At 55.9% G+C, this 15,050-nt stretch overlaps 2 protein-coding genes across 2 annotated transcripts; one reads left to right on the forward strand and one right to left on the reverse strand.

Moving 5' to 3' along the window:
* Positions 1 to 261: 261 nt before the first annotated feature.
* LOC34624390 (AF4/FMR2 family member 4) lies at positions 262 to 5,081 on the forward strand (the record flags this gene model as incomplete). Its single annotated transcript, XM_026338666.1, is given in 9 exon segments — positions 262 to 728; positions 1,215 to 1,453; positions 1,718 to 2,061; positions 2,406 to 2,952; positions 3,025 to 3,133; positions 3,135 to 3,158; positions 3,290 to 3,504; positions 3,682 to 4,028; positions 4,320 to 5,081. Coding segments are annotated over 9 exon segments (3,054 nt in total), but the record flags the coding sequence as incomplete, so codon positions are not given.
* Positions 5,082 to 7,721: 2,640 nt separating this feature from the next.
* LOC34624389 (spidroin-1) lies at positions 7,722 to 14,741 on the reverse strand. Its single transcript, XM_026338664.1, has 11 exons — positions 14,367 to 14,741; positions 13,753 to 14,324; positions 13,582 to 13,635; positions 13,000 to 13,120; positions 11,023 to 12,032; positions 10,343 to 10,415; positions 9,169 to 9,689; positions 8,698 to 8,860; positions 8,349 to 8,609; positions 8,015 to 8,168; positions 7,722 to 7,882 (listed from the first exon to the last, which is right to left on the reverse strand). The coding sequence occupies exons 1-11, from the start codon at positions 14,739 to 14,741 to the stop codon at positions 7,722 to 7,724; spliced, it is 3,465 nt and encodes a 1,154-aa protein (XP_026194449.1).
* Positions 14,742 to 15,050: the final 309 nt, after the last annotated feature.

Raw genomic sequence — 15,050 nt, forward strand, 5'->3', positions numbered from 1 at the left:
TCTCTCTCTCTCTCTCTCTCTCTCTCTCTCTCTCTCTCTCTCTCTCTCTCTCTCTCTCTCTCTCTCTCTCTCTCTCTCTCTCTCTCTCTCTCTCTCTCTCTCTCTCTCTCTCTCTCTCTCTCTGTCTGTCTCTGTCTGTCTCTCTTTCTCTCCCTTTCTCGTATTTGTTCGTGCATCAACAACCGAGGCAGCAGCGATAAAAATCCTTAAAACGCATCACGACTGTGGGCAATCCTTGTGGTGCTGCATCGCGCACTGCAGGCCCTTAGCGCTTTAATTGCTGAAAGGAAGCAAGCGTCTGCGCTTGCTGCTGAAGCAGTTTCTGTAGCAGCGCTTGTTTCTGCGTCTGCCGATTCGGCGAAAAAAGATGCGGCAGCTCCAACTGCCACAGTTCCCACAGCAGCGGGAGCAGCAGCAACTGCTGCCCACTCTACGCTTCTTGCCGCAGAGAAGGCCAGAGGCGTTTTTACAGCTTCGTCGCGCTCTCCTACTGGCGCGTGTGGAGATGTAGGAGCAGAAGAGCATACGCATTCGAGGAGTGCACTCGCACCAGCACCCCCAGCACAAGCGACAGCTGGCACTGGGGAGGAGGCTTCTGCTGCAGACAGCGTATCTCCTTCGGAGGTGTCTCCCAGCAAGCCAAGCATCCAGCAAGTGCCGCGAACGGATGGCGCTTGCAGAAAGGAGGGGGGGAAAAGCGCAGCGCAGCAGACACTTCCCGAAGAGCAGTGCGAAGGTTTGCAGCAGCAAGTGCGCCTCAAAAACAAGCCGCTCAAAAGGAAGGAGACGCTGCTGCTGAGGCGTCCACAAGAGGCTCTCAGCAGCAACAGCTACTCATTTGAAGCTGCAGGAGGAGCAGTCGAAGCGGCAGCCGCTTTTCAACAACAAGAGCAACAGCAACAAGAGCAGCAACAAGAGCAGCAGCATCAGATGAGCGGCTGCTCAGAGATTCCATCTGATGCAGCTGCAGCAGCAGCAGCGGCGGCAGAGGCGTGCCCTTTTCTTTCTGCTACTTCCGGCGTGCCAACTCGAAGCCTCTTGGTTCCTCTCGAAACTGTCGTCTCTCTGCAGGCAGTGTCGAAGATGCAGCAGCAAGACAAGCTGCTCCTCCCTCTAGCCTCTCCGACGCATGCCCTGCTGCCGCCTCAGCGCTCGGCTTCAGCTGAAGGAGATCTCGCTCTCTGGACGTGTAAAAAGGGGAGCAGCATGCGCAGAACGCATCTCAAGCAGCGGCAGAAGCGCAGCTGCGTGAGGCGCAGTGCCTCATCCCCCTTCAACTTCACCCCCTTTCCTCTGAGCACGCGTCTGCTCAAGCCCTCGCGTTCTCCATCGCCTTCCCACAGCTGCACTGGCAGCAGCAGCTGCCGCAGCAGCAGCCGCTCGGTGGGGGAAGACACAGAGACTTCGCTGACTGCAACTGCAGCAGCTGCACAAGTGGCTCACGAGTCGGCAAGCTGGAACCTCTCGCCTCGTGCTCCGTACGAGCATTCCAGGGAGCAGCAGCAGCAAGAAAAAGAGCAGCAAGAAAAAGCGCAGCAAGAAAAAGCGCAGCAAGAAAAAGAGCAGCAAGAAAAAGCGCAGCAAGAAAAAGAGCAGCAAGAAAAAGAGCAGCAAGAGCAAGAGCAAGAGCAAGAGCAAGAAAAAGCGCAGCAAGAGCAACGGACGAAGGCACTTATGACGCCATCTGATGAGACTCTTGCCAGCTTCTCTGCGACAGTCGATACAAAAGCAAGAAGAGCAGTGCAGTCTGTAGGGATGTTGCAGCAGTTTGGGGGGGAAGAAGCAGCCGCCGAAGGACTGAAAAGCGTTGGAGTCAGCTCTGAGGAGCTCAGCCAGCAGGTGTCTGCACCAGGCAGAGCTTCTTTGAGCGTCTGCACGTATGCCAGCAGCACCAGCGACAGGAGTAGTCTCTCCAGCAGTGTGCCTTTCAGCCCTCGAAACAATTTTAACTTCTCAAGCGCAAGGCAGCAGCCACATCAGCTGCTGCCACTGCTCTCGCTCGAAGACGAGAACCTCTTAGAGGGCAGCATAGCCTACGAGGCTGCAAGACAGACGCTGAAGGTGAGGTGCTGCTGCTGCCTTAGTGCTGATGCTGCTGCCTTAGTACTGATGCTGCTGCCTTAGTACTGATGCTGCTGCCTTAGTACTGATGCTGCTGCCTTAGTGCTGCTGCTGCTGCCTCAGTGCTGATGCTGCTGCCTTAGTACTGATGCTGCTGCCTTAGTGCTGCTGCTGCTGCCTTAGTGCTGATGCTGCTGCCTTAGTACTGATGCTGCTGCCTTAGTACTGATACTGCTGCCTTAGTGCTGCTATGGCGGATCTTGCTGCTCCGTCTGTACACGGAGACGAATTTAATGAATTCCTTGCTGCTTTGCCTCTTCGTCCATGCGCATGCTGTGTCTCAGCGGGCAGCAGCAGCTGCTTGCTGCGAGGGAGTTTCTTCGCCTGCAGCGGTAACGGATGCAGCCGCTGAAGCTCTGCTGCAGCACATGCAGCAGCAGCTGCTGCAGCATCATTGCCGCTTGCGGCGTTTGACTCCCCACGGCTCAGGTGTCTTGGATCCGCTCACCAGCCCCCAAAGCAACGCTTCCTCTGAGGTGTCTGTACACCGCAGCGGCAGCAGCGACGGGAAGCACGATCCCCTGCTTTCGCAGCTGCGGCAGGCTCTGGAGGAAGCAGCCGAAACGTGCTCTCGGTTGCTTCCTTCTCCACAGGAGAATGAGGCGCAAAAGCAGCAGCAGCAGCAGCACGAGGTGAACCCCCTGAGTCTATCAGAGTGCGCGGGGAGACGACGCGCCGAGACGTCGGCAGCAGCAGCAGCAGAGGCGCTGCTGCTGCAGCGCAACAAGATCTGTGAGCTGCAGCAGAGACTGGCTCTTCTCACTGCGTCTATGGAAACAAGTCCTTTACAGCTCGCTACAGCAGCAGCAAGAACCACTCCCGCGGCTGCAAGCGCTGCACCCTGTGCAGCAGTAGCAGCAGCTGTCTCTGCTGCAGGGCAGATACCAGACTCACCACTGACAGGCACAACAAAGCCTGCTCCGAGAGCAGTGGTGTCTCTTGCAGACTGCATGCGGTCTCTTACGCTGCAGCAGGAGTCTTTGGAGAGGCTTCGCGACAGCGCCTTTCCAGCCACGGAGAGAGCAGCAGCAGCAGCAGCAAATGCTGCTGCTTCATCTGCTCCTGCAGCAGACACTGGCGAGCCGCTGCAGGGAGCACACGATCCTGAACAGTTACCGCTGAACTCGGAGCTGCCGCAGCTGCGAATCCAGCGAGTCGATAAATCCAGCGATGTCGATTCTTTACTGGCAGAAGTGCTGCAGGGTAGCGACCACGCGCCGCATGCATGCAGCCCACTGCTGTCTGAACTCGATTCTATGCCAGGAGCAACGCCTTCTGACTGCGCAACGCTAGCAGTCGCAACTACCAACACAATCGCCACACCAACTGCTGCTTTCGACTGCCCTGTTCTACCCTCCACCTCAGAAAGCCTCTCCCCCAGAGATTTTCAGCCTCAGCACCGACAAGAGCACCAGCACCAACAAGAGCACCAGCACCAACAAGAGCACCAGCACCAACAAGAGCACCAGCACCAACAAGAGCACCAGCACCAACAAGAGCACCAGCACCAACAACAAAAGCAACACCAACAAGAGCACCAGCACCAACAAGAGCACCAGCACCAACAAGAGCACCAGCAGCACCAACAAGAGCAGCAGCACCAACAAAAGCAGCACCAACAAAAGCAGCATTCGCCACGCATAAATACAGCAGCAAGCTGCCGCTGTGGGCGTGAGATGTTAGTGGAGCCACAAGGGCAGCAACCTCCGTGGCGTGGATACCCCTCCAGCAGCGTTAGCAGCAACAAGATCGGTTTTTTGTTTCCTTCGCGGCGAGAGACTACTCAGGGGAATCTTCTTCTTGCAGAGGAGCTGTCTGTCTCTCAAGGCGAGACTCCGAAGGCAGCGCAAATGGAGGCTGCCGCTTTTGAAGCGGAAGCTCTCCAGCACAGCTCAATAGGCGACAGCGTGTCACGTCAGGAGCAGCAACAACAACAGCCACTGCGAGAACAAGTGTATTACTTTCCGCAGCAGCAGCAACAACTGCAACAACAACTGCACCACCAAAAGCAACAACAACAACTGCAACAACAACACCTGCAGTTCGTGAGCTCGGCGCAGAAGGAAGTGTGGCGCATGCAGCACCAGCATCTGGTGCAACAGCAGAAGCTGCTGCTGCAAGACAGTCCATGGCAGTGTAACCCGTGGATATCTTCTCCTGCCTGGAAGGGTCCAAGTCAGCAGCAGCAGCACCCGCAAGTTCAGCAGCAGCAGCAGCAAGTTCAGCAGCATCACCAAGAGCAGCAGCAGCAGCTGCTACTTCTGTCGCCGCCGCTGCTTCATAGGCCTTACCAAGCCTGCGGAAGCGAGCAGCACAAGCCCAAGCGGAGAGGCTGTGCAGCTGATTCGAATTACCGGCAGCACAGCAGCAGCAGCTGCTGCATGAGCAGCAGCAGCAGCAGCTCGGGAGCCTCTCTACCAGCCTTCAATGCACTGTCCTTTAGCGTACCCCCCCTGCATTCGGCTGTAGCGACACCCTGCAGCACGCTATCCTCTCCCGCCTCCTCGCGAGCCGTGAGCACCGATACACAGCAGCAGCAACAGCAGCAAGTGCTGCTGCTTCAGCAGCAGCTGAGGAGGCAGCTGGCGAGCCGCTCTGCTTCTCTACCAGCCCTTCCAAGGGTCCGTGAGTGGTTCTTAGGCTCGCGGCAGCCTCATCCCTTGCTCTCCGGAGGAGCAGCGGCTGCTGCATCGCCCTCGCAGCGTCTGGAGGAGCAGCAGCATCCGCTATCGCATGCATGCAGAGGCATGCAACGGCTGCGCTCCTTGCCAGTCATCAGCAGCAGCGATTCCGAGCAGAAGAAGAGGCCAGCGGCGGCTGCTGCTGCTGCAACAGCAGTGAAGGATACGCAGCCAGCGCAGTATCTGCCGAGAAAAGTCTCTGCAAGACACTCGCCTGCACCGCTGTTAGCGCCCAAAGGCGCAGCCGTCGCTGCCTCCTGGCTATTGAGTCCATCCTAAGACACGAATAGGTGGCAAATAGCATCCCCCCTTCCCTCCACTTCTTTCTTGGCGCATGCAACCAGCCTCGTGTCTGCAACGCCTCCCTTCCCTCGCCAGCTTGATACGCGACGCGCGTCAATAATCCTCTACGATGGGCAGGAGGGTGACATCTAAGGGATGTGTTTTCTTCCCTCTTTACCTTGGAATTTGGCATCTGTACTTTGTAGCCACACACTACGCTTTCCGCAACGCCTCGTGCCTGTGGATCGTGGTGCTGCTACCACAACAGCCTTACACTCCGCTTCCCACGATCGTGTGTAGCTGCCCACCCTTCCTGCATACTCCAGTCCATTGCTTGACCTCCCACCACGGCTTTTTGCACTTTTTTCGTCTCAATCCATATCGAGTTGCATTGCACATGCGGAGATACATAGATACGCAAACGCCACCTGCATCCAGGTGTTTAAAAAACACATAACTCCATACCCCCCCATTCACCCTCCTAACTCCATACCCCCCCATTCACCTTCCTAACTCCATACCCACCCATTCACCCTCCTAACTCCATACCCACCCATTCACCCTCCTAACTCCATACCCCCCCATTCACCTTCCTAACTCCATACCCACCCATTCACCTTCCTAACTCCATACCCACCCGTTCACCTTCCTAACTACCTACCCGCCCACCTTGTTGCCTACCTATCCAATGGGGAGCCTCTTGCCTCCTTTTGGCATTGACGCCAGTTGCGGCAGCTGCTCTCACTGCCCTCTCCCCTTCCCTTCCCTCTTTCCTTGCCTGCCTGCCCCTAGGCAGTGTGTGTAAACATGGGCAATCCAGATAGAGACAGTCTCTGTACTCCTGTCTTCTTCGAAAAGTGGCACGCGTTTGCGCGCACCCGAAGGAGAACCAACCTCTCCACAAAGGACCAACGCAAAAACGGCATTCTCCAGAGGAGGGAAGGGGCCTGTAGTGTCGTGTCGTGTCGCGTAGTGTAGTGTAGTGTTGTGTACTGTTGTGGGAAGACGCATTCCCCTTCTTATTTTTACAAGGCCGACATGAGTGTCTCCTGGATAGACGCTGCTAAGCGGGAGCCGCAAGGGAAGCGTCTCTCATTTTCTCGTTCGCGTGTGATGCGAAGTGCATTTCATATACCTCCTAAAGACAATGCTGCTTGCATGCGCCTTACTATATATGTGCGCTCGCGAGGGCCCTTGTCTGATCCATCACAACAAGAACGAAAATGCATTATCTGCTTCTTTGACTCTCGCTTCGCTGAGCGCGTATCCAGTTCGAAACGTCGATCGAGCAACAAGAGCACCCCCGCCTACACACCAGCCTGGGTGTGGTGGCTGCTGCTGCTTCTCCCCCTCCCTCCCCCTGAATGCCAGAGAGGCTTCTGCCTGCTCTAAAGAGCTCTACTGCGTGAAAACAAACCTGAAAAAGAGGGTGCGCATCAGTGCACCCCACATACAGGGGGAAAGGGGGAGTATCCAAGGAAGTTCAGGCTAGTGCCCACGCAGCACTGTAAACCAAAGTCGCGCCTCGGAAGACATGCGTGCATGCCTGGCTTGGGTAGGGAACGAAGGCAGCATGAAGTGCACGCCGGTAGATGCATGCGCGCATGGTTTATGTGCGCCTTCTTGGGTGCATGCAACGTGGGTAAACATGCATGCACGCATGGATTCTGGTCGCAGGCAGAAGCGGATAATAGTTTCTTCTCCTCCCTTTCCCCGTGTCGAGGTGAACCCGACTCCTCTGCGCACCCAAATAGTGCTCGTCGTCCACTACTAAATCCTAATATTCTGCTGTGTGGGGTAAGAGGACTGCGTTTCTTTCCTGATTCGCCTTGCATCCAAATACACCTCTACGCGGGTGTGCAGTATACGTATATATATGTATAATATATATGTAATAGGTATAAGGTGTCCACACGCCTGTGTGCAAGCATTGCGGTGCATGCACCGATAGGAAGGCGTGCCTAGACTTGGCTAGGCACGCGCGAGCACCTCGCAATACGCAGAAAAATCCCTCTATACGAAGCTACTACCGCTACTACTATGCCATCGCTGCCGACGGGCCGCTTGGCACCCAAAGAAATCCTAGTAAATATTCATGCACCGAGCAAGAAACGCATATGTGCGTGTTTTTTTCGCATGCGGAGAGAGAGCGAGAGGCAGGGTGTGCATGCGCGCGAAAGAGAGAGAGAGATCGAGATATATATGGAGAGAGATATATATATAGAGAGAAAGCACTCAAGCGTGTGCACCTACGATGCGTGAGCATACACCCCCACCCCGTTTCAGATCACACCGTGCTTTGTTTGCATGCCTCTACCCCGCCTAAATGCATGCAGCAGTTTCGCATTGGCTGGCAGCAGGCCGTTCCTTTGCGTGTGTCGGGTGTTGCATGCATGCATGCATGCATGCATGCCTGCCTGCTTGCTCTGTAGTTCCCCATCCATCCCTCCCCCGTCCTGCTGACTGCAGCAGCCGCATGCAGGAAAAGTGGACGTGCAGTGTCAGAGCAAGCGGAAGGAAAGCTCTTCGGCGCCAAGGAGGGAGTTCGTGCGCAGAGACACCCAGCGCATGCAGCCGCGAAGGCTGCTGCGACGGGGAAGAGCAACAGACCATGCATGCAGACATGGCAGCCCCCTCTTAGGCAGCAGCTGGAATCTCGTCTCCGGTGTCTTCAGCGGTGCGTTCACTCGCTTGCGATGCGCCTGGAGCCGTCATGTCTGCCGTCACTTGCTGCAGTTTCTCGACATGTTGAATGGGAGTGGTGAAGGTCGTTGAAGCCGCCTCTGCGGTGACAGCCGCTGTCGCCAGATCACAGCCAGGAGTCGCAAGCTCTTCGCCCTGCTGCTGCTGCTGCTGCTGCTGCTGCTGCCTCTCCTCCTGCGCCTCTGGTTGTAGCTGGGATCGCTGCTGCAAGGCATCCCCAAAGAGGCACTTGGATCGCGAAGAGGGGCCGTCCTGTGCATGCAAGTCGGAGACTGCTGCTGAAGCGCCACTTCCGGAGGCTCCTTCGAGCAAACCGTTGTTTGCAGGAGGCGACTGCCCGTGGGAGACAGCCACGGAGGTTGCAGGAGAGGCAGTTGCCGCCTTGGCTATTGCGGAAGGGGGGGGAGCGAGGCGCGCCTCGTCGCACTCCGCTGCGCGTGCTGCTAACGACTGCTGCAGCGCAGGGGGCCCTTGCTGCTGGTCGCCACGAGCAGCAGCAGCAGCAGCAGCAGCTGCAGCAGCAGTGGCTGCTGTCGCGAGGGGGAGGGGGCTGTGGGGAGCCGCTGCTGCTGCTGCGTCTAGAGGAAGTACGCCAGAGATTCCAAAAGCAGAGGCTCCAGGAGACACGCCGACGAGGCTCTGACTGAAAGGCAGCAATCCTGCAGCCATGTGCTGCTGTTGCAAGCCTGCTCCGCCCCCCCCGAGCGCTGAGGCAGCAGCTGCAGCCGCTGCAGCTGCTGCGAGATCGCCCTGCTGCTGCTGCTGTTCGTGCGCTGTACCAGGGGGCCCCAATCCAGCGGCAGCAGCAGCTGCTGCTGCTGCAGCTGCACTGTCTTGCGCATGCGCAGCAGCGGCACTGCCCTCCAACGTCTGCTGCTGCTGCTGCAGCTGCAGCGCTTCAAAGTTTGGCCTTTGAACGAGCAGCACTTTGATGATCCGCATGAGCTGCGCGTGGGGGAGCTGCTGCAGCAGCTGCTTCTTCGCAATCGAGGGATACAGGAGATTCAGGTAGAATACAAGTTCTTTCAAACGCGCGGAGTGGAATACAAACAAGACGTGCGATTCCAAAGCCCCTAAGATTTCGGATAAGAACGAATCCGCAGGCGGCGCCGCCGCTGCCGCCGCTGCCGCTTGAGGCGTTGGGGGGCCCCCCCCCGCCGCTCCGGGGGGCCCCCCGCCCCCCTGGACGGCTGACGCGGAGACACCCGTCGCGCCTCCGAGATAGCTCACACCCAGAGTGCTCAGCGGAGGCTGCTGCTGCGGAATCAAACCTCCCCCCCCGCCAGCTCCAACCGCTGAAGCTGCATCTGCCGGTATAGCCGTTGCGGTAGGTTCCGCTGCAGACGCACTGTTGCTGCTGCTGCCGCTGCTTCCTGCATGCGAGGAGCCTGCTCCTTGCTCTGCTCCTTGCTCTGCTCCCGCCGGCAGTGGTGGGGTCGTTGTTGCTGGTGTCGCTGCGGCGCCAGCGGCAGCGCCACCTCCGCCGATGGCGGGGATGCCTGCCGCCGCGGCAGACAGCGAAGTTTCCAGGAAGTTGCGCAGGGAGAAGAGGAGAAAGATCACGATCTCCTTGTACAGTCCTAAGCTGTCTGCTCCCGGTGCTGCTGCTGCCTGCTGCTGCAGCAAGCCAAGGGGGCCCCCCCCCCCGGGCGGAGCCGCGCCGGGGGGCCCCCCCCCTCCCCCCCCGCCTCCGAAAGCGCCACCGAGACTTGCGGCAGCCGCCACTGCAGCCGCTGCATTCTGCGGATTGCCTGCAGCAGCGGCAAGCTGCGGAGCAGTCATGAGATGCATAAACATGCCACTCCCGTCAGAAGAAGGAGCACCCAGGAAGGCTGGGTTGCCTGCAGGAAGGGGCCCTAAGGCGCCAAAACCATCAACAGGCACGCCAAACTTGTTCACAGACTGCACACACAAACACACACACGTCAAACGGGCGGATGTACACCGGCAGATACACGTGCGGGCAGACATACACAGAGAGAGAGGGAGAGATAGATATGCGATAGCAGACAGACATGCGACAGCAGATAGATGGGCAGGCAGACATACATACACACACACAGATATACATACAGACAGAGAGACAGACTTGCAATGGCAGATTGATATACAATAGCAGATAAATGTGCAAACAGATAGATGCACAATAGCAGATAAATGTGCAGACAGACATACACACACACAGACAGAGAGACAGACAGAGAGACAGACATACAAACAGATATACATACATACAGAGAGATATACATACATACACATATACATATAGACAGAGAGACAGATATACAATAGCAGATAAATATGCAGACAGATATTCAGAGACATACATACACACAATAGCAGAAAAATATGCAGACAGACATACGGACAGACAATAGCACAATAAAGCCAGCATAAAACACGCCCATATGCGGGAAAAACCGCAAACAAACAGAGACACATAGACACATGCATTTACAGATACACACATACACTCCTTAATCCCGCCACACTCCCAGTCAGTAACACAAGAAAGACTGCTCCCGCCTGCGATAATTTTAGAAAAGAAATCTTACGGCGAGCTCGAGAAGTGACGCAAAGGGAGAGGCTCCCGTGAAAAAAGGTGCACCGGATATCGCCTCGCTATTCCTGCAAAAAAAAGAAACACATGCATGCATGCATACATCCATATACACATCCATAAATATACAATCCATAAATATACACATCCACACATATACACATCCACATATCTACACACCCATAAATATGTATATCCGTAAATATATAAATATGCACATCCACACATATACACATCCACATAAACATCCACATCCACATAAACATCCACATCCACATAAACATCCACACCCACATAAACATCCACACCCACATGAATATACACATCCACATGAATATACACATCCAAAAAAATGCAGCCTCCGTGGCGATGATGGATAGATGCTTGCACGCATCTCTCTACCCATGCGTGAGCGAGCTGCGTGTAGGAGCGCTCTGCGCAGCCTTGCATGGCTGTGCTTCACTACGATTCGCCATGCTTTCGCCGCATATCCGTTTCCGAGAGCGCTAAGAGGAGCGTCGTCAGAATGCGAAGTACTAGAGTGTGTCTCTAACGAAGCCGTCCCCTTCTTTCTACCCCTCTCCTTTTGCCGCGTTCCCTCTCCTCCCCCCCCCTTCCTTCCCTCCCAATCAGCAAGCCTCTCCAGAGAAGTGCACTGCTGCTCGGCAGCCTTACTCCGTGCCTAAGCCGTCCACTGGAAAGCCTTGCGGCATGTCAACGGCACCCTGCAGCTTGTGTTGCTGCTGCTGCTGGGCATCTCTATCCTTGCCATCAACGCCAGCCGAAGAAGCTGCTGCCAACGCCTGTTGCTGCTGCTGCAACCTGCCGACGAGAACTGGCGCAGCTGCTCCCGGCTGCTGCTGCTGCTGCTGTCTGTTCGGATTCAAGAGAGAGCCAGCAGCAGCTGCTGCCGCTGCTGCCTCCGCAGCAGCTGGACCGGCTGCTGCTGCAGCGGCGTTGGGGGGAATGCCTCGCGCGCTGCCTGAAGATGCGGCAGCAGCAGCTGCTGCAGCTGCTGCTGCCGCATCTTCAGGCAGCTTCGGAAGCTGCAGTCCAAAGTTGACGCCGCATGCATCTCCCCTGATATACGCATCCAAGAAAGAACCGATCGAGCCGTCCAAATACTCCGTTCCCGCAGCGAGCAGCTGCCCCATGCCGCAGGGGTGGCTTCCCCCCACTGCAGCAGCAGCAGCAGCAGCTGCAGCTGCTGCTGCTGCCGGATCGAGGACTGTCGATACACCTCCCGCCGCACCAGCCGTCCCCGCAGCGGCGCCTCCTCCCCGACCAGGTGTCACCGACGCAGCATTCGCTGCTGCTGCATTCGCCGCTGCTGCGCCTCCTGCTGCTGCAGTGCTCGGGAAGATTGCCTTGCGCTGCCGCTTCAGAGAAACTCCCGCATCCGGAGAAAATTTGCTGCTAGGCGCTCTTCGTCTGCGAAGCTGAGATCTCGAGCCGCCCCCCCGCCGCGAATCCGATCCAGGAAGCCATGAAGCGCTGCCTTCGTCGTCGTCTTCTCCGCCCGCCTCCTCTCCCCCCGCTGCTTCACTGCCGTCTGCCCCCCCCCCTCCAGCAGCTGCAGAACTGGCAGCATTCGTCCCCACACTGCTGCCTTCGACGACTCCTGCGGAGCCTCCGCCTCCAGCTACAGTCCCCTGCCCAACATCTCCGGAGACGCGAGACACCTCCTACGCAAAGAGAGACAGACAGACGGAGAAACTGGTTAGACACAGACAGAGAGAGAGAAAAAACAAAGGGAAAGAGACAGACAGAGAGACAAAGAGACAGACAGACACACAACAATAGAAAGACAGACATGGTGAAAAAAAAACATGCGCAGTCACACCTTTCCTGCGACACAAGACTTCTCAGGCAAAAGGCAAAGTACGCGCAGGATGCTGTACTGAGCACGACCGCCTCCCCACACCCACACACATACACACATATTCCAACATTCACATGCCTATATATATATATCTCGAATACATACATTGATACGTGCACGTACCATGCATATACATACACATACAGAAGATATCGAGTGCATACAGACCCACAAAGAGACACACACACACACACTTCCTGCCATACATACATATATCTACATACACATATATCTACACACATGTGCACGTAATAATTTTACATACATGTGCACATCACAAGCATGCGTATACATACACACACACATATATGGGCACACACATACACATATACATCCATGCATATACACACATACATATATGCACCCACACACTCAGAAACACATACACTGTGTAACACATATACATACATCCATACACATACATGCATATACATACACAAATATCTACATACGTGTGCACATCACATACACACATACACATATACACATACATGCATATACATATACATCCATACACACACATCCATACATATATACACACACATACATATACATCCATATACATATATACACACACATACATATACATCCATACACCTACACATCCATGCATGTATGCACACACACATATATACATAGATACAGCAAAAGATCGACAAAAGTATGCATGCTCTGACCGAGCAAAACGAGCTGCAAGCGAAGACGCGCTGTTGCCAAGCAAGCAACCAAGGGAAAATCTGCACGGAAGAAATGCCAAGGGGTTCGCCTACTCCAGTACGAGGAAGCTCAGACTTCGCGTGGAAATCTGGAGGCAATGTGCGGGAGGCAGGCGTTCTGCGGATGCTGCGATCTCTTAAGCCTAACTGCTGCTCTTGCTGCTGTCTGCACTCTGCGGCAAGCGAAGCATGCAAGCAAGCAGCCGAATGCGAGATATCCGCGCAAGCACACACGGCTCAGACATGCATGTATGCACAAGAAAGCGAGAAAATAAGAAGGAGATACTACCGTGCCCTGTACCGCGCGCGATCGCATGGCGAAACTCCCGATAACCCCCAAGTCATAAAAAATACCTCGCTAGATGCTGCTAGAAACACTCGCAAGGAATATTATCAAACACTAGCAGAAGCAGCAGAAGCAGCAGGAGCAGGAAAAGGAGAAGCAGCAACAAAATACCCCCCCTCCGCCTCGCTTTCCCTCACAGGCAAACAGGTACCTTCAGACATACATGCACTCAACATATGTGTGCATGTACATTTGTAGATTCATGTACAGACATTTTTATTGATATATGCATCTGCACACACGAAGGGGGCTGCTTGCCTGTGGCCAGTCTGTATGCTTGATAGAATCCTAACTTGTTGACAGAGAACTTGCGCTCGACACGACGCTTCGTTTGAGGATCATACCTGTAGATTCGAGCGCAGTATAGCCACCCCGAGGGTGAGGCAGATGGAGATGCCCACGATGCATGCAGCACGCCTTCAGAAGCGAAAGAATCGAGCGGCAGAAAGGCAGAAACTCACCAGCTGGCTCGCCACGTCTTGTTCACCTTGTCAAATCGCACTCCAACGACCTTTGGGAGAGCAGTTCGCTGCTGCTGCTGCTGCTCCAGATCGTGCTGCTGCTGCGGATCAAGCTGCTGCTGCTGCGAATGGGGAGGGGGTGTTAGGAGTGGCTGCGCCTGCGGCAGAAGCAGCCCTTTGACGCCTGCGCCGTAGTCTTGCTGCAGCAGCTGCTGATGGTGCTGCTTCAGCTGCTGCTGCAGCAGCAGTTGCTGCTGCAGCAGCAACGCCGAGGAGACATCTACGCCCCCTGCGACATGGTACATGGATACCATGTCGTGCTGCTGCTGCTCGAGCTGCTGCTGCAGTTGCAGCTGCTGCAGTTGCTGCTGCTGCTCCAGTTGCTGCTGCAGCTGCTGCTGCTGCAGCTGGTGCTCGAGCGGCATCTGTTCTGCTGCAGCTGCAACGTCATGCTGCAGCTGCTGTTGCTGCAGCTGCTGCTGCTGTAGTTGTTGCTGCTGCTGCTGTAGTTGCTGCTGCAGTTGCTGCTGCAGCTGCTGCTGCAACTGCTGTTGCTGCTGCTGCAGCTGTTGCTGTTGCTGCTGCTGCAACTGCTGTTGCTGCTGCTGCTCCACATCCTTGACAGCAGCAGTGCTTTCGCCGAAGGAAGCGGCCTGCTGAACAACGGAGTCTACAGCGGAGGCAGCTGCAGCGGGTGTGGGAGTGGTTGCTGCCACTGCAGGAGGACAGGGTTCAGGTGTACAGCCACCCTCGAGCTGCAGCTGTAGCGAACCATCTGCCCCTGCTGCAGAGGTTCTCGTTCCGTTCCCCTGATGCTGATTTTCGGGAGTTTGACACAGAGGCGTATAGGAGGTTCCCTGGCAACTGCTGTCGCTACGTGGCGTGCGGCTAGCTGCAGCTGCCGCAGGAGCTGCTGCTGCTGCTGCCACAGAGGGCAGCGGCTTCTGTTGTTGTTGCTGCTGCTGCAGCAGCGTTAGTTGTTGCTGCATTGGACTGCTGCACAGTGCAAGTGGCAAGGCAGCGGAGAGGGCGATATATATATATGCATATATACACATACAAATACGAGTGGGCGCTGCTCGAGATGCGGCGGTGCGCAGAGGTGTGCATACACCGGGCAGGGGCGAGAGGTGGCTTGCCCGTTCGCGCGCGAGAGAACATGAATACCGATGTAAGAGCCGCAGAGAGGGATCAGAAGACGAGACGGAGGCTTGGGAGTGGCTAAAAGGGCAAATAGGAGCAAGGTTGCGGCTATCGAAGGGGGAGGGGATATGACGCCTTACTTGGTGCTCCTGCAG

Source organism: Cyclospora cayetanensis, unplaced genomic scaffold, assembly GCF_002999335.1.
Source record: "Cyclospora cayetanensis isolate NF1_C8 unplaced genomic scaffold, CcayRef3 CcayRef3_contig_290, whole genome shotgun sequence".
Lineage (NCBI taxonomy): Eukaryota > Apicomplexa > Conoidasida > Eucoccidiorida > Eimeriidae > Cyclospora > Cyclospora cayetanensis.